The sequence below is a fragment of the Silene latifolia genome, chromosome 8 (assembly GCF_048544455.1).
Source record: "Silene latifolia isolate original U9 population chromosome 8, ASM4854445v1, whole genome shotgun sequence".
NCBI lineage: Eukaryota > Viridiplantae > Streptophyta > Magnoliopsida > Caryophyllales > Caryophyllaceae > Silene > Silene latifolia.
In genome coordinates, this window is record NC_133533.1 from 25,450,936 (window position 1) to 25,473,733 (window position 22,798).

Consider the following 22,798-nt stretch of genomic DNA (forward strand, 5'->3'; position numbering starts at 1 on the left):
GTATAATTTGGAGGTAGTATTAACCCACTAATGATATGCTTAATCTTACTTGATTTCCTCCCTAATAAAGCAGATTTACTTTTTGGGAAGTACTTTTATCATTGTTTATTAACACCTTTAATATTTGTGCAAAATCCATAGTTGCAAAGTGGAGTTGAATGAAGGGAGTATAAGTAAGCGGGGAGATTGATGTGGATTGGAGGGATAAAGTTGATGGCAAATGTGTAAATAGATGGTAGCAATAAGGACCATTTAGTCAAGCTTTTTACTAAAAAGGGTAATGAGGAGTTTGGTGTGCATGGTCCATATATAGTAAGTGGGGAGTTTTGTGTGGATTGGAGGAAGTACGAAATAGATTACGAATTTACTAGTCTATCAAAGATGACAACTGATTAGAGTTGGCAAAAGCCGATCCTACCCTAAAGAACCCGAATTGAGGATACGATAACCACAGCAGCCTTATTTGTTTCAAACCAAACCCGACCTGAATTGGCCGAACCGACCCATGACCCAATATTGACACAACCCGATCGATGTCCTGATTTTGAATTAACCTAATAATGGTGCGAATAAGACTGATTTGGCCTTTATTTCAGTAATTGTTTTCACTTACAACAAACATTAATGCACCGATACATTGTTTTAACATGAAATTAGCATCCAAAATTAGATTACATAAGATAAAATATATGCTCATAGTCCGCCCGACCCAGTACTCATTTGAACTGAACCCGACTCGACTTAACACTCAATGACAACCTAACATGAACTGTAATCGACCCAAACTCAAGTCGTCTACTTTAATCTGACCCACCACCAACCAAAATAATCTGATCACCACCTCTACAATCGATCATATTGAATCACAATTTGGCAAAAGGTCAGTAAACAAGTTCCATAGTCTCACATTTCCATCCCACTTCCCAGTTCAAACCATTCAAAAGTCAAATTTAAACTTAAATAAAGCTGAAATTAAGGGAAAAGCAGACAAACAATTAGAATCCCTAACTCCTCAAATTCAAACTCAAACTCAAAAATCAAATAATCCCTAAAATTATTCCTTGTTTCCTAAACAAGTCTTCATCTTTATTACATTCTACACACATTTCACTCAAATCCTACAAAGTTAATCGCCAAAAAAACCTCATTTTCCAAATTTGCAATGAAATGATGTTGAACCCCAAAATCTCTTCATCAAAGAAGCATCAAAAGAGGTTAAAAAGCCCTAGAAGTCCATTAAAATTGAAGAATTTAAATGTTACTTCATCAACATCTTCATCATTAACATCATCTTGTTCATCATCTGCAACTGCAACTTCCATTTCTAGTGAAGCTGCAACTGGTTGTCTCAGGTTCTTTCTATCTCATCATTCTTCTACACTTTCTAAAAATGCTTCTAATTCAAAGCTTAAGTGTAATGTAGCTAGTAAAAGTCCTAAATCTGCCCCTAATGTTAGGAATTTGAGGAGGAATGTTGTGAAAAATCGCGGTAATTTGCCAAATTCAGATAGTTTTAGGAATAGGTTAGTGAAGAAAGATGTTGATGTTCCTCATCCAAGGAAATCTTCAAGGTGTGATCTTTCTACTGGTGTTAGTAAGTTTGCATCTGGGTTTCATCTTAAATTGAGTAATGATTCTGCTGGTGTTTCTAAATTAAGAAAACCCGGTTTAAGATACGATCTTTCTGATCAAATTAGTGGGAATTCATCTGGGTTTGAGGTTAATTTTAGTGGGAATGGTTCAAATTTGAGAAAAGCTGGTTCACGATATGATCTTTCTGATGGTAGTAGTAAGAATTCATCTGGGTTTGAGGTTAATTGCTGTGATAATGCTGTAAATTTGAGAAAACCCGGTTCAAGATATGATCGTTCTGATGAAATGGGCAAAATTGCGACTGGGGTCGAGGTTAATGTGAGGTGTAGTAGTGAGGTTTGTACCCCTGTAAATAATTTTGGACGTGGGTCGGATTTAGTTAGTCTTAGTGGGAATAATAAAGCTGTAAAATTGATGGAGAATGATGCAAATTGTTCTGATGCCTGTAGAAGCCCGACACCTCCACCAGTTCAGACTTCAGTTTCGCCTGAGATTCAAGGTGGATTGACCTCGGTAGTGCCGGCTACTCCCTCTACTTGTTATGCTGCTGGCCATGTTCTTTCTGGAGTGACTGACAAAAGGAAATGCAGGCCTAAAGGAATACTTACTATTGGAAATAATAACTTGTTTGGGTCTAGCAAAACAAGGGGTTCTCTCATTGGGGGTGAGAGTGTTGTTAGTGAACAGAACAGTCGTAGGGATTCTATAGTTCCTTCTCCAACTGAGGCCTCGGTTTGTTGGCTTTCATCTCCGTGTGATGGGAAAAAGAGCGAATCCCGAGGAGATGGTGATGCTCTTGATAATACTAATGAGTTGAGATTAAATCAATGTGAAAAATTGCTGCCCTTTAAATTGTCCGATTGCTCGTTGTCTCCATCATCTAGTCTTGGGTTTTCTTCAGAGATGCTTAACAAGAGTAATTGTACAATCTCGACTAGTGATACTAGTTGTCTGACTCCTAGTAGTAGAGGTAAAAGTTCTGAGCTACTACATTCAGATTTGAGCTCCGAATTTCGAGGTGTTCTTGGTCCTTCACTTGATCATATGGTATGTTGTCCTTCACCACCTTTCAAGGTCGAATTTTCACCTGAGCAAGGCAAATCTAAGTGTGATAATGAAGCTAGTCCTTATTTGGAAGATTCTTTAGGAAGTGGAAATGTAATGCAGACTCCCGACTCCAATTCAAGTCCATCTAATTTCGTACTCTCTCATCAAAGTCCAACTTCTAATTCAAGGTCTCCCAACTTTGGTCTTTCCGAATTGAGTCCAGATCCCATTTCTAGACTTTGGTTTGAATGTGAACTGAATTCAGTGGCTGAAGTTCTCCGTGGCGTAAGCGTATCCCCCAGGCCCAGTTTTGAGTTCAATCCCCTTGTTAAACTTGATGATTCAATCGAATTGGCGCTTTCTCGGCAAGCTATAGATACAGGAACTTCTAATGCTTCAATATCACTGCCAAACAGTTTACCTGAGCCTGATATTACGAGCCGTGTGTTTGGAGTGGACGAGTCCGATTGTTGCAGATACCTTTCTGATGAAGAAGATAATACCTTTGGGTTAAACCCTGAACAACATGACTCAAATTTGGCACGATCGGAGCTGAAAAGAACTTGAACTAGGTGACTGACCCAAAACAACCTGGTATGACTAATTCGAAACAAAAACCATAACGGCCGCTACGTGATTGACACAATCCATAACCATTACCCCAAAAACAACTCGAACTGACCTTACCCAAAATGACCTATAATACGGCACATCAGCACTGGACATGATCTGATCCCGTAGTGTCTGAAACCAAATGGGATGACCCATTTGCTCGGGTTACTGTGGATGCCGCATTGCCTCTGAGATCTGTTCAGGCCCGTCATCAATTAATGCTACTGTTTCTGATAAAAATGCTGAGGATGCATGTGATCTGGCCATTTTATGTCAGCATTACGACAATGCTAGCAGTAAACATGGGAAAACTTCCCCCTTTGGAGGAACTGAACCATGACTTGAGTCGATGAACGATGATTGAAGACTGAAAGGTATGCCACTGCCACTTGTTCTAGAGGACTCTAGTTGGCTAATATGCTAACAGAATAATTTGTTTCAAGTATGATTAAACATTCTTTTTCCTAATTAGCGTAGTTAACAGATTCATCTTTTCTCTTCTGGCTATGAACTATTTACATTTCTGGTGATGTCTTTGTACGCTTTTTTCAGCGGCTTCATAAATGCATTTTCTAAGTCATGAATTCCATTTATTTATCTTTTGCGGTTGGATTTTTGAAATGGTAATGTGAAAAGTTTGGAGTGAAGCTGATTGATTACCGTTTCTGGTTGAGAAACCATTTAGAAAACAATGATAGATGCTGAATAGGAACTAAGATCCAGTCATTTACTTTGTCGGCTTTCCTTTTCTGCTCAGACAGATCAATTTACGAAGTCCTGATCTGGTCGGAAAAAATAGGGAAGAAAGTATTCTACTTATCCACGACACGACGCAGTAGCCTAACGATTTAAGCGGAGGTACTTCAGACAATTAGTCTGAGGTTCGAATCCCTCTCCCTCTAGATTGTAATGTTCCTAGCTTCCTATGGCTCATTTCACACCAAAAAGAAAAAAGGAAAAACATCAAGAATAGATCGGGTTTCTTTTCTTCTTTTTTGACATGTTTGTTTATCTGAATTATTCAGTTTACACAACTAGTCTAAATATCTGGAGCATCAATGTGATGATATACCAGAACATATGATATGAGTCCACATGCATAACCTATCGAAATCATGGCAGGTTTTTTGTTCTCAACAAATTTACCCTATGTCATCTTAACAATTTTTAAATACAAAAAAAAAAAAAATAGATCTTTTTAAATTGGAGTAGTTTTTTAGGAGTTTGAGCTTTCTAAGTTTCTCTTCATTATTTTACATCTTCACCTCATTAAGCGATGAATATTTAATCGTACGATAGTAAATACAAGTACATGATTTCAACTGACAAGGCGACTATAGGCAACCCATGAGCCGATTCATTCCTTATTTTCAACAGATGAAGTATTTAACTACGATGTATTATTAAACAGCCTTACACAATAGCCTCACCTATATAATAACGCGTATTCTCTAATTAACATATGGTTAAACTTATCCCTCACGAACCCAAACCAATCCCAATCTCATCCGCGCAATTAAAACAATCCAAATGTCCACCTCATAAGTCACAAGTCAGAAGTCACAAGCTCACAAATTGGCTCATGTTCATACCTTAATCTCACCCGAAAATTTTTTGTGTCCTCAGAAAATACCGTCCTTATACCTATAGTCAATCTACCAAATGAAATATTTCAGATGTACGGTCCTCTCATAGGACACGAGATGACGAGAGTTTTTCAATCTCACCCAATAAAACCAATCCAACTCATCTATCACACCTCCAAACCAAACCCACATGTAATCCAAACCTAAAACTTCCAAATCAGCCATAAATTTGTGTAAGTTTAGTAACTGAATTAACCCAAAATACACATTTACAAATCCCAAAGATTCCCAAAAAAACCCACCATTTTTTGAACTCATATTTAATACCCATTTTTTTATTTTTATTTTTATTTTTAGGCTACAAAGGTCAAAAGAGAGAAGAAGCCATTAAAAAAAGCTTCTTCTACTCTTCTATTCTATCTTCTCTATCTTCATCATTTTCAACAAACCCAGCTCATTTTTCTAGGGTTCTTCCAATTTGAGCAATTTACAGTTATAATTATAATTATAATAATCATAAATGAGGGAAATAAATAAGGATTTATTTGACCCGAGAACAATGATGGAACCCGAATACCAAGGTTCACCTCGAGATGGTAATTTCGGATTTGCGTTCAATGATAGTAATTTTTCGGACCGGGTTCTTCGGATCGAGATCATGGCTGGACCGTCCGATTCCAAATCCGACGGTAGTAGTGGCGGTGATGGTGATGGGTGTTCTTCTTTATTGGATTGGGGGGCCCGCCACCGAAAACGACGTCGTGCGAATTTGAAGAAGAAGGAAAAGCAGAAGGATGTTGTCTCTACAGATAATGTTGATGTTAATGTTGTTGTTGATGATGATAATCATAATGTTGATGACATTGAAGTTAATGTTGATGTTAATCTACCTGATGAAGATGATGATCCTATTCTTGATGGTTTGTCTTTTCTTTTCTTTTTTTAATAATTCTTTTTAATTGTTTAATGTTTGTTGTGTTTTTATTTTCGTGTTGGTGGGATCCGTTTTAGTGTAAAACCGTTTTACATGAGACTAATTGTTTTATTTTTGTTGTTGGAATGGTTTAGGTGGTTTCAATTGAATTTCCATGGCATCATATTCATTTCCATATTTATTTATATTTTTGCATAATTCGTATCTCACCCTTATCCATTTAGCATTTTTATCAGTCTTGCCATGATCGTTATTTAGAGAGTAAAACGGGTGAAATGGATATTTTCACTCATAAAACGCGTGAAAATGAAATGAATGGAGGAAGGACAACTTAATGGTGATCGCGTATGCAAGTAGACTTGGATTAAGTCAGTAGGTCGTAACTCGTACATAGACATACAGTCTTTCCTAAGTACAACATCATTGTTCAAAGTTCGGTAAATTCACTGAATTATGCTTGATAAAGGATTAATTGATGGGAATACTCTAAACTATGGGGGTTCTGCTCAAAATACTCTAAACCATGTTTTAACTATCAATAAACCCAACTATTACACACATTCCCTTATATTACAATAGACTGACCGGTGACCTGATAAGCAGGTAATCTTTATTTGTTTCTAAACTTCTTTTGACTTTTTTTTAACCTATCATTTCCTCTCTATTCTGTAAAGTTTTTTTACCTTTCCTCTCACCTTTTCACCTAAGCTCCATTAATGCTTCAAGCTTTTCTAATACGCCATTGACGATCCTCGCCCTTATTTATCACTTCTTATATTCATCTTCTATTACTCGCTAACAATCTAGTGGTTGATCCTATTTATTTTCGCACAATGATACATTTACAGGAAAAATTTAATCATTAATTCGTGACGGAATTTTATTATTTTGCTTCCATCAATTTTCCTCCTCTCTCAAAAATCACTCTCCTCGAGTAAACTAATTCCTTCTTCCAATGAACTCATCATAGAATTAACCCTTGTCAAATGGAGCCCCTGTGTTTGTAGTAGTGTAATATCACTGGAATAAATCTCGGCATCCATGACAGCAAGTTCATCTTGCATCATTTCACGTAAAATTGTTTAAAGTTCTTGCCTTATATCTGATTCTTTCATATGGAGTTTGATATTTAATTAAAAAGGTAAGAAACCACTAAAAATGGGGACTTATTTTCAGTACCTAAAACCCATAAAACTACAAAATCAGTATAATTTCATATATTCATCAAATTCGTATACCGTATTTGCGTAGCTGTCACCTACATTCTCTATAGAAAATAGTCTACACGGTCCACGGATGCTATTTGAAAGTTTGAAGATATCCATAGCCTTAGAAATGCTACCCAGTATGTGAGCTTTAGATCTTGTAGCTGACTCTCCGCTCTTAATTATCCTTCTCCGCCTTCTCTCGGCTCTTAATCAACCTCACCCTTATAGAGGTACAATTTACAGGGGAAGTAACAAAGGGAGGGAGAAAGTACCATTGAAATGGAGGAGAGAGAGAGGATGTGAAAAGGAAAAAAAATTACAGGGATTAGAAAAGAGAGAAGGAAGAAGATGAAGCATGTCAAAAGGGGATAGAAGTGGGCCCAAGCTAAAATAACCTACTACAAGAGGTTACAAAGACACCAATTCTATTCAAAGGGAAGGTGTATAATAGTTCGGTTTATTGGTAGTTAAAACATGGTTCGGAGTAATTTAAGCAGCACCCTCATAGTTTAGAGTATTCCCATCAATTAATCCCTTGATAAATAACTTGTTTTTGATTAATTAGTAAGATTAATGTCGGGTGAGATATCGACATGTTCTTATTAAATTGGTGATCGACATAGGATCATCCTTATCCTACACACTTGATTCACTCGTACCCTAATTAGTAATTACAAATTATTTCATGTTCCATGTTTCACCAATTTAATTTATGATGGATATATGTCACAAGAAGAGATTGTCATCCTTAGGGCCTAGAGCCCTAGACATGTATGTATGACTTGATTTTTTGGCAAGTTTGTAAGAATTGGAGGGCATAGCTCATATTCCTGCTTGTGATGTAAAACATTACTCATTATCAGAATTTTACGTTGTATATTGTGTGACTCGGTTGAGGTTGAAAGTGGAACAAATCCTGATCATCATTAGGTTAGTAACTACCTCACCTGAAGTTACACATAAATTGGATTTGGGCTGCACTTGTTAGGATTTAGAGTCCATTCATATGCTTAAACGAGGTTTCACCTGAACCTTATTAGGGATGGAGGAGTAGCTCATTGACTGATAAAGCTGAAATGGAAGAGGAATAATAATGAATGCAAGGGGAACAGTAATCTTTTCCGAAATTGTGATAGTGTCCTAAGAATGGAGAGAGTTGATCACTTTATTAGTCCTAAGAGCTACTTCTCCTGTTGCCCATGACAGGATCTAATAGAAATTCTGTGTATTAGTTCTCTGATTTGTCTATGAAATGTGAGAGACAGTGCTAGACAATGCTGCAGAGTAAGGAACGAGGGATTGTATGTCAACTTGGTTCGCGTAATTTATATCAAAACATTTTGTTCTTAAGAGAGAAGATTATTGTTGTGCGAGGAGAGTATAAACTTGTTAGGAGGGAAGAGAGAAGGAGTTGAGGTTATATTTGCTTGTAATTAGAAATTAAAGAGTACATGATCGTTCGCTTTTAGTTGGATGACTTAGATGAAACATTGCTGATATTTAGCTGGAGCACAAGTGTGTGGTTTGATGTAGTTACAAGCATGAGCAGAATTGAGTTCTTTGGTGTCGTATTCATGTGTGTGCTACAATGGTGTGTGAACATAGACATGTCATAGAGCTATAGTATTTGTGCTACAAATAGCCATGTCATTGAGCCATAATGCCACCAATTTGTTGTTCATGCCATGTAGCGTTCATTTCTCCGTGCATTTGTGGGGATACTAAACTATTGGTATAATCATATTTTTTGGATGTCTTAGACAATGGTGTGTGGTGTGGCTCTTTTTTCAACTGTGTTTTTGCCTTTACAGGTGCAGATGTCGCCGTTTGTGCTGAGGAACAGGTTTTAAATCAATCTGATGCCGATGATGTTTTAGGGGGTGAAAATGATGACGAGGAAGCCGTTGCAATGGTTGAAGAATCGCTTTCAGGTACTGGATACATTGATACTACAGTATTATATAAGATCAACATCATAATAAGTTATGAACTGCCTTATCAAGTGCCAGAGTTCACGTATTCTTTGTTGCTATGGGGTCATTAATGATACTGTGGTCAGATCTATGGTCTCGTTGAAATCAGTCTCTTTGATCATAAATTGTAAATTATTGATGGTATAGGAGACGAAGAAGCTAATAGCAATGATTCATCATGGAGCATGGAATGTACAACAGTTATGAGAGTTCAAACGTTGCACATAAGCTCACCTATTCTAGCAGCCAAGAGTCCATTTTTTTACAAGGTACTCTACACCTTCTCTACCACACGTCCTCCCTTCTTAGCAGTCAAAACAGGCGCCATTGGTTTCTTTTACTTGTGAAGGCTTTGTTGGTAATTTGTCTATGTTGTTATATAGTAACACCAGTATTGTTCTTGTTGGTGCAGTTATTCTCTAACGGAATGAAGGAATCCGAACAGAGGCATGTAACTCTACGTATCAATGAATCTGGTATGCTTCGCGTTATTAGCTTTAGTCATTTTGTCCACAGACCTTGCACCAAAATTTCCCTTGTAGCTTCCTATTTAAAAAAAAAAAAAAATTATTAGCGTTTCGTTCTTGTTAAAAGGGGAATTTATGCTTAATTACTATTTCATCATCTTGTGACAGAGGAAGCTGCTTTGATGGAGCTTCTAAACTTTATGTACAGCAACACTTTAACTGCAAATACGGCTACAGCATTGCTGGATGTATTAATGGCTGCAGATAAGTTTGAGGTTGCTTCATGTATGAGGTACTGCAGCCGTATGTTGCGAAATATGCCTATGACACCAGAGTCTGCTCTGCTATATTTGGATCTTCCTATAATGGCTGATGCTGTTAAGCCTTTGACTGATGCTGCGAAGCAGTACCTTGCTGACCGTTACAAAGATATTACCAAGTAAGTCGTAGTGCTTGTTTTGAACCAGAAAACCTTCCTGTATCAGAGTGCGACCCAAGTTCTCATAGGAGACTATCTCACACAATACTATTTGTGAAACCACTCTATTTACCCACTAAATTATCCACTGATACATTTAGTATACTCTAGTTACATGTGTGTCTCGCAATTTCTGTATGTGAGAGTTCCTCAGAGAGACAGAGACCAACAGTTGTTACAAAGATGATTATTTTGTTTATGAACTTCACCCAGTGGAGTTTTTCATGGGAGATTTGGTGCTTTGTAGGTTTCAAGAAGAGGTATTGTCTCTACCCATTTCTGGAATCGAGGCTGTTCTTTCTAGTGACGGTCTCCAGGTAGCCTCTGAGGATGCCGTGTATGACTTTGTCTTGAAGTGGTTGAGGGTTCAATACCCCAAAATTGAAGAGCGGCGTGAAATCCTAGCTACCCGCCTTGCTCGATACATCCGTTTCCCATACATGACATGCCGGAAGTTGAAAAAGGCCTTGACATGCCCAGATATTGATCATGAGCTATCATCCAAACTTGTCATGGAGGCCCTCTTCTTCAAAGCTGAGGCTCCACATCGTCAACGAATACTAATTGCAGAAGAATCCGCCCAAACCAGTCGTCGCTTTCTGGAGCGTGCTTATAAGTATCGCCCTGTTAAAGTGGTCGACTTTGACCTTCCTTGCCAACAATGTGTGGTTTACTTGGATTTGAAACGAGAGGAATGTGCGAATCTCTTCCCCTCAGGTAGAGTTTATTCTCAAGCCTTCCACTTGGGTGGTCAAGGATTCTTCCTCTCAGCCCACTGTAACATGGACCAACAAAGCTCATTCCATTGCTTCGGACTGTTCCTCGGAATGCAAGAAAAAGGATCAGTCTCATTCGGAGTTGATTACGAGTTTGCAGCGAGGTCAAAGCCGGCAGAAGACTTTCAGAGCAAATACAAAGGCAACTACACATTCACAGGAGGCAAAGCTGTAGGTTACAGAAATCTTTTCGGCATACCATGGACCTCTTTTATGGCGGAAGATAGCCTGTATTTCATCAACGACACTCTTCATCTACGAGCCGAGCTTACAATTAGGCATTGACATGAGTAATGTCTTTTATCAAGGCCTTTGTCAAGCATTCGGGGTCCTAATATGAACTTTGTCTTGTAATATGGGGAGGGGAGGGGAGGGATTCGAAAAATGGAACTGACCTCTCTTGTTGATCCCGGCCACATTCCTGAAGAGCTGAGGGAAATTCGTGTAAATGTGCTTTCAGTGTGTATATGTATTAGTATGTATTTCAAAAGATTTTGGCTCTTTAGTGGCAAATGGGTCTGATCCTCTTGAAATCTATCTTTATTCTCAAATTTTAATTTTAATTTAAGCAACACCAGAAGAAATGTTATAGACAAATTACCGAATCTTTTTTCATTGTATAAAAGTTCCTCCGCTCCATTTCTGTGTCTCATCTTATGTTCCACTATCTTTTCCTTATATCGAATCAAAGATTGTGTTAAATCACGAAAGTTGGACTAAAGATTTAAAAGTTCTCACAAAAGGAATAGTAATGCAATTTTCAAGTTTTTGTATTACCTCTGTTTAATAGCCAAGTTATTATTCTTCCTTGGGCTGATAATCGTAAACCAAAGTACCTGGTGTTGTATGTGTTCCCGGAGAGGTAGTCTCGCAGCAAATGAATCAAGAAGTCATAAAATAAGCAATATTACCAGCACAAAAACTTACTAAAATATGCATTCTTACCAGCACAAAAACTTTACTTTCGAGAATTGAGACAATATTCACAATTCATATAAGAAGAGCGTTTTATACAAGACCGACTAAAATCTCTTATATTAACATCTGGAAGATAAAAGCATTTAGCATTTATACACGAATAATATGATACGCATTGTGAAAACTAAGACCAAGATGAAAACATGGAACCTGATATTTGAATGGCTTCGGTAACTTCAGATTTTACAGTAGTTGCTCTTGATGTTTGAAAATCTGCCTGTTTCAGAGAAATAAGTACTCTGAGTTCCAGTTTCAAGTCGACGAGCAAGAGCCTCTGGATTTGCAAGTTCGATTCCTTGAACAGGAGTAAATGCCAAACTCGATGTTAGCCCTGAGGCAGTGCTACTACTACTACCATACCGCTTCATCGATTTCTTAGCAACTTTTAAAAGTTTGCTGGGACCAGCTGACATACGTAATTTACCACTCCCGGCTTGACCAAGCATGCCATATCCTACTCCCAACCCATCACCAAGTGAACTCTCTTCAGCCACTCCGAACTGCATCCGATTTGCCAACTTTCTCATGTCCGTAACAGCATATCTCTCCTTCGCCTTCCTCAGTCTCCTTCCGCCTCTCTTCTTTTTTGGCGCAGCATCAGGCACTGGTAGAGGTTTAGGGATTCTAGCAGGAGGTGGCTCTTGCCACTTCTCAATTTTCTTGCAAATCTCTTCTCGAATACTCCTTCCCGTCTTTCCAGTCGGTTCACTTCTTATATAATCCACCCGAGCTGCAAGGGTAGACTTTCCAGCCAAAAGACGACAAGCACGCATTTTAAGACCAGGGGGAGTATTCTGAAATATCTCCGTCTGCTCAAGATAACCAATATGAAACCGACAAGTTGCTGAGGAAAATCCTGCGAGATTCTTCCTTTTCGCCCCAAGAAGTTGAACATTACACGCTGGCATCTTCGCAAGTGATTCCAAACCTCCGGCAGTTCCAATAAGCTTTGCTGCAACTGCACTTCCAACAATTACTGACAGATTCGGTGCTATATAAACCATTCTACTCTCGACAAAATCAAGCACCTTTTTTCTTGCTGAATCGAGATCAATTGCACGATCACATGCCTCGATAGTTTTCTGTAGAACATCCTCTGGGAGCTGCTTGCCGCCAGTGGTTGAAGCAGTGACAGTAATAACCATTATATCAGACGGCGAAAGACCGTCTAATTGAACATTGGTTAAATCTGTTTCGTTACCAATTTTCTTCACGACAACAGCATACTCGATTGGATGGTGAATTAGTGACTCGAGTTCTGGAAATTTGAGGCGATAATTGTCACGAATGTAATTGTATATTTGGATAATTTCGTTTTCAATATCGACTAGTAATGTATTACAGTCGATAATGAACCGACAATCATCAGGATCGTCTTCTGAAATTATTCCGTCTTGTTCAATTTTTCGTAAGATGGCGTTAAAACGCTGTGATTTGTGCAGTTTTGAAAAGTTGTCAAGATTGTCGTGGTTCAGTTTGTCTATATCAACTAACTCTCCAGCAATATCCTCCTCCATTTTCTCCACATCAACTCCATAATCCGATAAATCGTCTAAATCCGCCAAAAACGAATCATGAAGAGTTGCCATAGATGTAGAGGAAGCAATACAATTGGGAAAAAGCAAACAATTTTTAAAGAGAAGATTCAGAGGAAGTAATAAAAATAAAAAGTCGGATTGTATTTCATGTTTTGTAATAGGGAGATAGATGCCTTATTTATAGGAACTATATACTCCAATTTTTCTTAGGAAAGATACGTTTTCAAACATCGAGTTTCCTAATCTATATACGGAGTATTACTTTCCTAAAATTTATAAATCGATTATATTATTATTATTATTATTATTATTATTATTATTATTATTATTTTTAAAATAATTATTATTCACACATAAATATTTTATGGTAGCTTATGTAATATAACATAATATTATATTATATATATATATATCCAACATTAATTTTGAGTGTCAAAAAGGTTTCCTAAGTAACCCCGTGAACTCGGGGTGCGTTCGGTCTTTCTTAACCGAAAAAAAAGCAGTCTTTTTAACATCAATTCATTTTAAATTTTAATTTTAATAAAAATATATTAAAATACGTATGGAAAAAGTCTAAATAGGGGCAAAACCGTCTTTTTACTAGAAGTCCAGAAAGATACCAAAGGTATCGTGAAGATAAAAACCACCTCACCGAAAAACAAAGAGAAATCCAATTTCCTCTTCTCATTTTTCAATCCGAAACCCTAACCCTAACCCTAAATCAACCACCGCCGTCGATTTCCGCCTTCAAAACCGTCAGATCTAGGGTTATCCGTCGCCGAAGATGCCGAAGAACAAGGGAAAGGGAGGAAAGAACAGGAAAAGAGGAAAGAACGAAGCCGATGATGAGAAAAGAGAGTTAGTATTCAAGGAAGATGGACAAGAATACGCTCAAGTTCTTCGTATGCTTGGTAATGGAAGATGTGAAGCTCAGTGTATTGATAATAATAAGCGTCTTTGTCATATTCGTGGTAAGATGCATAAGAAAGTTTGGATTGCTGCTGGTGATATCATCCTTGTCGGTCTTCGTGATTATCAGGTTTCATTCATTTCGATTGATTGATTGATTTTGATCGGGTTTTCTGTTTTGTGAATTGTTTGATTGTGTTTTTGTTTCTATTGTTGTTGAAGATTCGATTTTTTTGGGTTCGGATTAATGGATTATGATGGAATGAATCAAAACGGTTTAATAAACTAGAGTCACCGCTTTTCGACGCAGTTGTTCGTGTTTCCACACCTGCTGTGGCGTATGTTACACCGTGTTACCTGTCATTTGTAGGAGCTAGGATTTGTCATTTTGGGCCGAAATGTTTTTAACTGAAAGTCGCTCCTGCTAGCCCCCTAGCGCCGTCACTGATTGAGGCGTTAGGGGATTGTTGGCTGTGCTTTTCTCTTTACTGTTTATATTGTTGATATGCTTGGATGGGATTTCATGTTGTGTATGATGGGTTGGTTTGTGTGTTTCAAGTTCATGGGAATGTTGTTAGAATTTGAATTTGGCTGTACTCGTAAAATTTCAAATTTTCCATTGTTCAGGGAGAGCTATTGCCCCTATTAGCCCCATAACCCTGCCACTGATTAAGGCATCAGGGGAATGTTGTTGTTGTGCTTTTTTTTTTTTTTTACTACTGTGCTTGGGGTTTGATTTTCCATATTTCCGGTGTAGCCAAAAACTCATTACTGTTTGGTTATGAATTATAAAAGAATAAATCAAAATGGCTCACTAAAGTGGTTGCGCTTTTTTCTTTTGTGAAGTAGCGGTCCTTCGATGCAGTTCTCGACGCAATTTTCATCTTCGGTCATTCGGAAACAACCTCTTTGTGTTGCTAACACAAGGGTAAGGCTGCGTACATCCGACCCCCTTATCCCGCAATTTGCGGGAGCCATTGAGGCACTGGGGTAATGTTGTTGTTGTTGTGCTTGGGGTTTGATACGTATGATTGGATAGGATTTCATGTTGGGTATAGTGTGTTGGTTTGGGTATTGAAGTTCATGAGATTGTTATTCGAATTAAAATTTGGTTATATTTGTAAAAAGAATTTACGGGAGAATTTGGGCAGTTAACTAATTTTGGAGAAGTTTGCTGCAAGGCTATATAGTTGTCCATTGTGAAACAAATTGTAGTAGTGCTATAGTTTATTTATTCGTGTGGGAGGAACCACTAGATTAATATATTTAGAGAAGGCTAATAAAGGATATGATGAAAGATCCTGTGACCTATCGTGATTCATGTATAGGCCAAAAAGAAGCCATTGGTACTTGTAGTAGTGGTATGTGGTCTCTTCTACGAGACTGTTGGAGTTTATAACTTTGTTTTCTGCAACTACATTGTTGACTGACGGATGCAATTTAGTGTTGAGCTATCATGTGTGGTGAACAAGATTGTTCGAGTTTGAGGTACTGGTAACTGGTGATAAGAGTTGTTTGTAATTTTGGTGGGAAAGAAATCACTTTATTGTAATAGGGTTTGTACTTAAATTTAAGCCCGAGGAGCCGCACTAGCCGAAATGGCTTACGTTGTTTAGATGGCCTTGTCCATTCATATATCTTTTAATTTGCTCTTCTCCTTGCCCTGTGATTCCTTTCTATCATATATGTTGTCCCTTTTTAAAATCCTTAAAAAATATTACTGGCAATGAGATTGACTAGTTACTAGTCATGAGAAAAATTATGCAAGTTATTCATTTTTCTGCAAGAAATTGTCATCATAGTATTTGCAATTTGGCATCTTCATTTCATAAATTTGAAAATCTTTACTCGGCTTGTGATATTGATACATTAGCCTCACTTGCTAGGTTACCATGGTTGGTAGCAAATTGAAATGTCCTTGGTAATAAGTTTATTGTTTTGTTTTCGAAAAATGAAACTGAGATTTTAGTGTGAACATACCACAATCAGCTGCACTGCTATATATTGAGAAGTGATATAAGATTTCAAAGTGTTTTCTGATTGACAGGATGACAAGGCTGATGTTATCCTGAAATACATGCCGGACGAGGCCAGGTTACTCAAGGCATATGGTGAATTACCGGACAACATTAGGCTCAATGAGGGTATCAGTAACGCCATGGATGACGAAGATGAAGATGGTGCTGATGACTACATTGAGTTTGAGGATGAAGACATTGATAAAATTTAAGCATGTTTAAAATCCTTGAAGATGATCCTGTTCTGTGAACCTATGTTTACCTTTATATGTTTTCAACTTGAATCAATATTTGTAGTAACTCTTTATACTGACCAGTGTTGAGAGAGTACTATTTGGATGGCGAATGTAATCTGATATCAATATTATGGGGCTTATGCCTCAATAAATAGTGTGTACTTTCGATTGTCTTGATGCCCATCTTCTGTTTTTTGACGTGCATGATTTTGGATTATGGCATGTACAAATCTCATTCCGGAAAAAAATTGACTTGGGCAAGTCTCTAGTTTAACTATGGACTATGATCTGCATTTCTATTTTTTCGCGTTCAACAAAATATTAAAGTCTGAACAATCTTTTCTTTGCCTGGTATTAAAATGTCCAGACTTGAAATTAGGATAGGTTTGATCGAATTTACTTGACTGAACTTGATGTTGTAGCAGATCTTAACTACCAAACTTAGTTGATAAAGTGATAAAAGGTGGTGCTTATGAGTTATGAGCTGGGTTCAAATGCCATTAGCATCAAAATTGCCTTGAAACTCCCATGTTTTGTTTTTTGTACAAAATGTCCAAGTTCTTATGCACCCTGAGTTTGTGCTGGAATAGTTGTTAAGTTACAAATGAGTTATTTAAATGGCATCATTGTTGAGCAAAAAATCGGGTCTCCAGCCTGAAGATGGAGAGCATATAGAGACAGCAGGGACTAATCAAGAGACAACAAACAAGATGAAGAAATTACAAAATCAAATTTCAACTCCAATGCAAGAATTTTATGATCGGGGTACCGAAATATTTAAGACGGGGAGTAGTACTTCATACTTCTGAGTTCCGAGTAGCCCTTCATTTTCATGGCCCTTTTCCGATCAGATGCCCTGTTTCCCGTTTCATATGATTCCTGTATTTTCTGAAGCAGAACCAGTTTCGGTAAAACCTCACTTAGTATTCTCATTTCCATCTGTAACACTTTGACTCTGTTAGCCTTATGTTGGTGGCAGTGCAATCTCTACCAAGAATACATGATGCACCAACATCATAAGCCACCTTTCCATTTACCTCAACTTCTACTTCTCACGATGTCCTACAAAACTGATTACACTGAGTCATTTTCGTAACCTAAGCTCTCAACCTTGGGATTCAAACTAGTTAATCTTTTGATCCCAGAAACCCGAAACATCCTATCAACTTATCAAGCTACACAATCTGCTTCTGATAAATTAAGGTGTACATAACAACAAATATTTAACTATTTAAGGTTTGAAAGTTGCTAACTTTATCATTTTTCTACATACCCAAAATGCAAAAATTAACCCTTTAGTATCAAACTTCACTTTTGTCGCATCTCGCTTGTTGGAAACTTCATGATACGACAGTCGACACTTCATTTTAGAACAAAAATTGAAAACTTTATGGAAAATAACTGTATCCAACACTTGGGAGTAACATAGCTTGAAATCCCAGATCATACAGCAAGTAATATAATGAAACTGGCAAATGAAAACTTTACGGAAAATAACTGTTCCTTGAATCTGCACTGTCTAGCAGACCAGTCTAGGTTAAATTCGATAAAGTATGTGAACTCACACAGGAGGAGGGCTAGTCTTGATTCAATCTCAGATTTTCAGAATCAAGATTTGTATTTCTACTTGCTTTCGGATTGAAGTTTGTTGCATGCAGGACTGCAGGAGCACTCCTTCTTTCACTAGGTTTCGAAATATGGCATTACCTTATTTTACTCTTTATCATATTCATATCGTATTCCTATCCTAACTAGTATTAGGACTAAAAGTTAGAGCATACGTACAACCACCTATATATACAACACACATCATCATCCTAATATCTCACAAATCACTTCTTATATCCATCCATCAATGGCATCCCGTACCTTACTTTTCTTAGCGCTCTTCTTCGTCTCCCTTTACTCCACTCAATCCTGCGAAACTGCTCCCACTTATCAGGACTTTGAAATTGCTCCCACTTATCAAGACCTTGAAATTGCTCCCACTTCTCCAGCCCCTGGAACTCCTTATTCTATTGATTACCTCTTCCAATTCGGAGACTCCATTAGCGACACTGGTAATCTTGTCATCGAGTCTCCTGTCCGAGCTCATAATTTTGCAGCTTATCCTTATGGTATGACAATGCACAAGCCTACTGGCCGTTGCTCTGACGGTTTACTAATGATCGACCAATTTGCCACCTTCTTTGATAAGCCTTTCCTAAACCCATATCTTGCAAACGGAGCTGACTTTTCTCAGGGTGTTAACTTCGCTGTCGCTGGTTCGACTGCCTTAGACTCTGATACCCTACAGTCCAAGGGTATCATCTCACCAGTGACTCCCTCTTCTTTGAATGTCCAATTGGACTGGTTTCGGGATCACCTCGATACCATTTGCGACGATGCTTTAGACTGCTGGGACAAGCTTGGCCGGTCCCTTGTTTTGATTGAGACGGGTGGGAATGACTATAACTATGCGATGCTACAAGGGAAGACAATGGATCAAGTACGCGATATGGTGCCTCAAGTTGTTGAAACTATTATAAACGCGGCTAAACAAGTTATTAGCTATGGTGTGACCCGGGTCTACATACCAGGGAACTTCCCCATCGGGTGCCTACCCATTTACAAAGCCACATTCGAAAACGAGTACACATTAGATGGATTAAATTGTTTAGACGGACTGAACGCCTTCGCTAGATACCACAATGACCGCCTTAAAGAGGCCATCAAAGAGTTACAACAAGAGTACCCAGAGGTGACGGTTGTATATGGAGACTACTATTCAGCATTGAGTTCGGTCCTCAAGAATGCAGGCGCTCTTGGATTTGATGTACCAAGCATGTTCAAGGCGTGTTGTGGATCGGGGAATAATGACTACAATTTTGATTTGACGCAAATTTGTGGGACTCAAGGGTTCGAGGTTTGTGCAGATCCGAATGAGTACATAAGTTGGGATGGCATTCATATGACTCAACAGACTTACAAGCGCATGTCTCAATGGTTGTTGCCAAGACTCGCTCAAGGGCTAAACAGAGTTTGAGTCTTGTTTTAATCCGATACAATAAACCAGTTTACCCAGACAATAGTTTTCAATTAGCGTATCTCGTGATACTTGATTGTTAGTTAGATTGCTGTTATGTTTAGACGCTTAGTATGTCAAATTTATGTAACAGTATGCTAGTTTGCAATGCCTTTTACATTTGTATTCAGTTTATTGCAGAGTTTTTTCCCGAAAATTAACTATACTATATAGTTTTAGATCAATAGCATCGTGTGATGAACCCGATTAAGGGATCTCAATGCAAATATTATATAGTTTGGGTTAAAATTAAATTATATAGAAGTTTGGTAATTTTCCTAAACATTTGTAAGAGACTAAAATATAGTCAATTTCATTAAAATAAAATAATTAATTAAGATGGTCAATTTCCTTAAAATAAATAATTAATTAAGATGATAAATTTCAAGGAGACTAAAAGAAAGAAGATGCTTGGTAATTTTCATAAATATTTATAGAAGACTAGAAGATGGTCAATTTCCTTAAAATAAAATAATTAATTACTATAAACATGCACACTTATACTATTAATTATTATCATCATAAAATTATTTATTAAATTTAAAATTTATGCAATTTTATTAAACTCTATAGTTTATTAGATGTATAAAAATGTTAATTATTTTACTGCATATAATATAATAAGTAGGTTATAAATAATAAATATGTTATATATAATTCAAGTTAGATTCCATAATATATAATATTGCATAATTCTTTCGATTTGATTTAATGCATATATGTAATATTTTATATAAATATATAATCCTCTTAAAATTGCATGCCTAAGTAGTAAAAGTAATTTCGGCAGTAAAGAAAAGAATTGTAGTAACATTGGATATTGTTAAATGATAGTAATCACTCATTTAAATAGTAAAAGTAACAATATTATCAGCGGAATTAGTGAAGGTGGTAGAAACAACAGCGGGAGTAGTGAAACAATCAATATTAATGCGACAATAGTGAAAGTTACAATAATTACGATGAGAGTAGTGAAATTATCAATATTAATGCGATAGTAAGGACAATAACAATAATTACGGTGGGAGTAGTGAAAGTAACAATGATTACGGACAAGTAGTGAAATGTTATTACTATCGTTTCTTTAATAAGAGTAAAATATTAATAGCGGGAGTAGTAAATTTGTCTCAAAATTTATTTCATCAAAATTTTAGGATATGTCATAGAAAAAATAAATTAACAATAAATTTATGGGTTGTACAATTTTAAGTAATTTTCTTTAATGAAAAAAAATTAATGGTAAGTAGGGATAGCCCGGGCGAAGCCGGGCACTAATACTAATTATATAAAAACTGAAATACAATACAATCCAACAATTACAAATTAACATCTTTTTCGTCAATCGCTAGCTATAATCAAACGGTAACATAGATAACTGATCTACAAAAAGGGCAGGTCTGATTTTTTTTTGTAGCCACTTGAATATCCAACAATGATGAAGCGAGTGTCCGCAATCCAATATGACAAGCGTGTAATAGTTTGTCTCTTGCTCCAAGGTGAAAACATGATGGTTCCTTACCTTTCCGGTATAGGGTGACGAACAAATAGCACATTCACCACGTTTCTCCTCTACCTTGGTTATCACATAATCATTCCCAATTATATCTCAATGCAAATCTGAGAAAAAGGAACATACGGATGTATACCTCCAACTTTTTTGTTTTTTGAGCATATATGCATTTTTTTTGAGCTTATCACCTCAAACTTTTTTTTGTTTTTGAGCATATGTGTATTTTTTTGAGCATATTAAAATTTATAAGTTATACTTTAATATTTTTTCCGTCAAAACTCAAATTTAACTAAACTTATATGTAATATTTTTGAGTTTTATTGTAATTTTTTAGAGCTTAATGTTTAAGTTAATATACTCAAAAACTTCATAATGAAACTCAAAAACTTTAAAATAAAACACAAAAACTTTACTATAATACTCATAAACTATAGAATTGGAGGTAGTACCTCAGATGTATAATTCTCTTACTGTGCAAATCTTGATAAGTAATCAAGGGTTTAATCTCTTTCAAAATTGGCTTGAAATCATCATCGTTGGGTAAATCTAGCCAACTCCTCACCCTGGTGATTATGCTACTCCCAAAATCCATAGGCATTTCATCTACGAAATTCATAGGCACATCATCCAAACAAACAGACACAAATTCATCCATTGAAGTTGGAGACCACTTCTTCCCTTTTCTATCAATGTGAAGGCGGTCAAATTGAAATACTTCCCGTTTTCCCTTGGTGTTGAGAGCTAAATGATCAACCATAGCATGTACAAGTAGCTCCCTAGAAACATCCTTAATATTTGGGTCATCATTGCTCAAAGCACACTCAAAATCATAAGGGGTCTTCTGAAGGAGATTCATATGCTTAAATGCTAATCCTCTTCGGTAGAGGGATTTAATGTTAAAGGGATCTACAAATAGAATTAAAATGCAGTGCCAACACCCTTGGCTATAATTGGGAACCTTCAAATCACAAACGGCACAAATTTAATAAAAGGGAGAGGGCAAAAGAAATTACAGCAGATTCCTCAAAACTGGGTGGGATACCAATACACATGAGGAATTTAACAACGAATTAATAGTGGAAAAAAGCCAAATGCACATTACCATCTCTAAAAAAACATATCTCTTATTCTCTAGAAGGTTGACACTATTAAAAGATGGTTCCCCACTTTCAATAAGCGCTTGAACAAAGAGTGCGCTATCCTCAACATCATCATCCAGAAAAAAAACATGCCTCAAGATTGACGAAAAGTAATTTATAAGCTATATTAGAAAACACGACAAAAAAAGACATTTGAATGAAATTCAAAAGACAAAGAAACGCTTGACAAAGAAGCTTGAGAAAGGAGAATTATTCTTAGCTACGAAGAAAACGATGAAGAAACCTACTATGACCAGCACAACCTCCGCCACTACCAACTCAGGCAAACTGTCTCCAATTAACACTCGACCACGAAAGAAAGATCGAAGCTACCACCGGAAAACAAAGGAAACACTCAGACCACCAAACAAACCCAAAAACAAAAAAAAGGGAAGTTCCCACTTGTACCTCTCTGGTATGAGCTAATCCCACTTATACCCCTACTTTTCAGGAAAACTCACTTGTACCCTCCAACTTCCTAGTTATTCCCACATATACCCCTTAAGTATAGTAAATGATGAATATAGAGGATGAAGTGTGGTATAAGGGTAAAAGATGAGTGTTGAAGATTAAGTGGAGTCATATAAAAATGAATTTGGAGGGAAAACGACGTTTTTTTGGAGAGAAAACAAATATTTCAATTAAAGTATCATATTGTTTACATAGTTCTTAACATCTTACATAAGGGTACTTAACACTTCTTCCCCGCTCCATAATGATAAACGAAAATTC

The 22,798-nt window shown here is 36.9% G+C and overlaps 5 protein-coding genes across 5 annotated transcripts; 4 read left to right on the plus strand and 1 right to left on the minus strand.

The window, feature by feature from the left end:
* Positions 1–870: 870 nt before the first annotated feature.
* On the plus strand, positions 871–3,899 carry LOC141596595 (uncharacterized). The gene has a single exon (XM_074416795.1). It carries the CDS (start codon positions 1,168–1,170, stop codon positions 3,205–3,207), a length of 2,040 nt encoding a protein of 679 aa, XP_074272896.1. The 5' UTR covers positions 871–1,167; the 3' UTR covers positions 3,208–3,899.
* Positions 3,900–4,714: 815 nt separating this feature from the next.
* LOC141596596 (BTB/POZ domain-containing protein POB1-like) lies at positions 4,715–11,323 on the plus strand. The gene is made up of 6 exons (XM_074416796.1): positions 4,715–5,758; positions 8,792–8,911; positions 9,101–9,222; positions 9,366–9,429; positions 9,589–9,859; positions 10,146–11,323. Exons 1-6 carry the CDS (start codon positions 5,359–5,361, stop codon positions 10,957–10,959), a joined length of 1,791 nt encoding a protein of 596 aa, XP_074272897.1. The 5' UTR covers positions 4,715–5,358; the 3' UTR covers positions 10,960–11,323.
* Positions 11,324–11,470: 147 nt separating this feature from the next.
* LOC141594221 (U4/U6 small nuclear ribonucleoprotein Prp31 homolog) lies at positions 11,471–13,321 on the minus strand. The gene has a single exon (XM_074414370.1). It carries the CDS (start codon positions 13,239–13,241, stop codon positions 11,829–11,831), a length of 1,413 nt encoding a protein of 470 aa, XP_074270471.1. The 5' UTR covers positions 13,242–13,321; the 3' UTR covers positions 11,471–11,828.
* Positions 13,322–13,833: 512 nt separating this feature from the next.
* Positions 13,834–16,530, plus strand: LOC141596597 (eukaryotic translation initiation factor 1A). The gene is made up of 2 exons (XM_074416797.1): positions 13,834–14,229; positions 16,147–16,530. The coding sequence occupies exons 1-2, from the start codon at positions 13,975–13,977 to the stop codon at positions 16,327–16,329; spliced, it is 438 nt and encodes a 145-aa protein (XP_074272898.1). The 5' UTR covers positions 13,834–13,974; the 3' UTR covers positions 16,330–16,530.
* A 1,678-nt stretch (positions 16,531–18,208) lies between these two features.
* LOC141594881 (acetylajmalan esterase-like) lies at positions 18,209–19,565 on the plus strand. Its single transcript, XM_074414868.1, has one exon. It carries the CDS (start codon positions 18,209–18,211, stop codon positions 19,376–19,378), a length of 1,170 nt encoding a protein of 389 aa, XP_074270969.1. The 3' UTR covers positions 19,379–19,565.
* Positions 19,566–22,798: the final 3,233 nt, after the last annotated feature.

What these genes read in the sequence shown, in the direction of transcription:
- LOC141596595 (XM_074416795.1), top strand. Translation starts at nt 1,168, where the DNA reads ATGATGTTGAACCCCAAAATCTCTTCATCAAAGAAGCATCAAAAGAGG.
- LOC141596596 (XM_074416796.1), top strand. Translation starts at nt 5,359, where the DNA reads ATGAGGGAAATAAATAAGGATTTATTTGACCCGAGAACAATGATGGAA. An exon ending in TGATGATCCTATTCTTGATG is followed by an intron (nt 5,759 to 8,791) that starts GTTTGTCTTTTC and finishes TTGCCTTTACAG; the next exon opens with GTGCAGATGTCGCCGTTTGT. An exon ending in CGTTACAAAGATATTACCAA is followed by an intron (nt 9,860 to 10,145) that starts GTAAGTCGTAGT and finishes GGTGCTTTGTAG; the next exon opens with GTTTCAAGAAGAGGTATTGT.
- LOC141594221 (XM_074414370.1), bottom strand. Translation starts at nt 13,241, where the DNA reads ATGGCAACTCTTCATGATTCGTTTTTGGCGGATTTAGACGATTTATCG.
- LOC141596597 (XM_074416797.1), top strand. Translation starts at nt 13,975, where the DNA reads ATGCCGAAGAACAAGGGAAAGGGAGGAAAGAACAGGAAAAGAGGAAAG. An exon ending in TCGGTCTTCGTGATTATCAG is followed by an intron (nt 14,230 to 16,146) that starts GTTTCATTCATT and finishes TCTGATTGACAG; the next exon opens with GATGACAAGGCTGATGTTAT.
- LOC141594881 (XM_074414868.1), top strand. Translation starts at nt 18,209, where the DNA reads ATGGCATCCCGTACCTTACTTTTCTTAGCGCTCTTCTTCGTCTCCCTT.